Source organism: Eimeria necatrix, genomic scaffold, assembly GCF_000499385.1.
Source record: "Eimeria necatrix Houghton genomic scaffold, Enh_scaff2422, whole genome shotgun sequence".
Lineage (NCBI taxonomy): Eukaryota > Apicomplexa > Conoidasida > Eucoccidiorida > Eimeriidae > Eimeria > Eimeria necatrix.
In genome coordinates, this window is record NW_013652999.1 from 248 (window position 1) to 2,114 (window position 1,867).

At 54.6% G+C, this 1,867-nt stretch overlaps 1 protein-coding gene across 1 annotated transcript; it reads left to right on the plus strand.

The window, feature by feature from the left end:
- Positions 1-232: 232 nt before the first annotated feature.
- On the plus strand, positions 233-1,112 carry ENH_00033200 (hypothetical protein; the record flags this gene model as incomplete). The annotated part of the gene is made up of 3 exons (XM_013580258.1): positions 233-338; positions 714-777; positions 978-1,112. Coding segments are annotated over 3 exons (305 nt in total), but the record flags the coding sequence as incomplete, so codon positions are not given.
- Positions 1,113-1,867: the final 755 nt, after the last annotated feature.

A 1,867-nucleotide genomic window follows, 5' to 3' on the forward strand; every position in this document is an offset into this window, starting at 1 on the left:
TAAACCCTAGGAAGGTTTCCATAAGCTTCAAACCCTAGAAAATCCGCCATAAACCCTAAACCCTAAAAGGGCCTATGTAAACCCTAAACCCTTCGTCTTCAGGCGCCGTTGTTGATGCGAATAAGAACCCGGACCCTAGAGCTTTGTATTGTTTGTCATTAAGGGTCTAGAGTTCAGAGCTTGCGGCCTAGGGTTTAGGGTTTAGGGTTTAGGGTTTAGGGTTTTGGCGCAGGCATCCACCGGGGCTGCGTAGTCAAAAATGTGCAGCTTTATTTCATTCACCACGCCTCCATTTTCCCTCAGCCTTATCCTGAGTTTTATGGCATAGACGCCATCAGGTGGGTCTAAACCCTAAACCCTAAACCCTAAACCCTAGTTTAGGGTTCCCAGCTGTAAGCCCTAAACCCTAAACCCTAGCTTAGGGTTCCCAGCTGTAAACCCTAAACCTCCAACTCCATGCCTCAAACCCTCAGGGGTCCGCGGCTGGCTCGCCACGCCAGCCCTGTTCTCTACGCTGCATGCACCACAAACCCTAAACCCTAAACCACCAATCAGTGTTTTTTCCGGCTATCGCTAGCTGCTGATTTGCTGCAGCAGCTTTTGGCCGCATATTCCGGTTGCCGCGGGTTCTGGCTGCAAGGGTTTGCGGGTTTAGGGTTTAGGGTCTAGGGTTTAGGGTTTAGGGTTTAGGGTTCTGGGTGCGGAGGCCGCAGAATGCTGGTGACGTTTGCCAAGGGCGCTCTGGAGCTTCTCTGCCACGAGCGTATAATTCCGCAAGTCCGCAAGGGTTTAGGGTTTAGGGTTTAGGGTTTAGGGTTTAGGGTTTGCGGTTCTTCGCTGCGCTTGCTGGTTAATGGAAGTCGGTCGACTGTGCCTTTTCTTGCTGTTGACTCTGCAGCCTGCGCGCAGCGTCAGGGGGCTGCACAGGGTTTAGGGTTTAGGGTTTAGGGTTTAGGGTTTAGGGTTTGCGCGTGCAGCTAATTGTGACCAACGACTGGCCCACATCTCTCATCCCCGCCTACGCCAAAAACGGCTTCTTCGGCTCCACTTTTGAAAACAGCACTTTCTTCCACATCATCCACAACTTAGACCCCAACTACGAAGGCAAGTAGCTAGCTAGCTAGCTAGCTAGCTGGCTAGCTACGCTAGTTAGCTGGCTGGCAAGCTAGCTGGATAGCTAGCTGGCTAGCTACGCTAGTTAGCTAGCTGGCTAGCTATCTCGCTAGCTAGCTGGCTAGCTAGCTGGCTAGCTATCTCGCTAGCTAGCTGGCTAGCTGGCTGGCTAGCTATCTACCCAGCCAAGATAGTTAGCTGGCTGCCTAGCTAGCTGGCTAGTTAGCTAGCGGGCTAGCTAAGCTAGCTAGCTGCAGCGTCGTTTTCGTGGCTGCCGGGAGAGGTTGGCTAGCTGCAGGGGCAGTTCGCCAGCTAGCCAGCTAGCCAGCTAGCCAAACAGCCCAGCTGTGGGAGCAGTTCGCCAGCTAGCCAACCAGCTAGCCAGCCAGCTAGCCAAGTCTGCCTGCAGCTGACGGGACTCTGGACGTAGCCTACGGGCTGGCTAGCGAGCCAGCCAGCTAGCCAGCCAGATGGCCAGCAAGCAAGCTAGCTAGCTAGCTAGCCAGCTAGCTAGCTAGCTCTGGATGGGCTGAGGAGGCTCTGCAGAGGGCGCTGCAACCACGAGGCTGTGCAGCTAGCTGGGAGCTAGCTAGCGCACTAGCTGGATTAGCTGGGAGCTAGCTAGGCAACTAGCTGGGAGCTAGCTAGCCAACTAGCTGGGAGCTAGCTAGCCAACTAGCTGGGAGCTAGCTAGCCAGCTAGCTGGGAGCTAGCTAGCCAGCTAGCTGGGAGCTAACTAGCCAGCTAGCTGAGT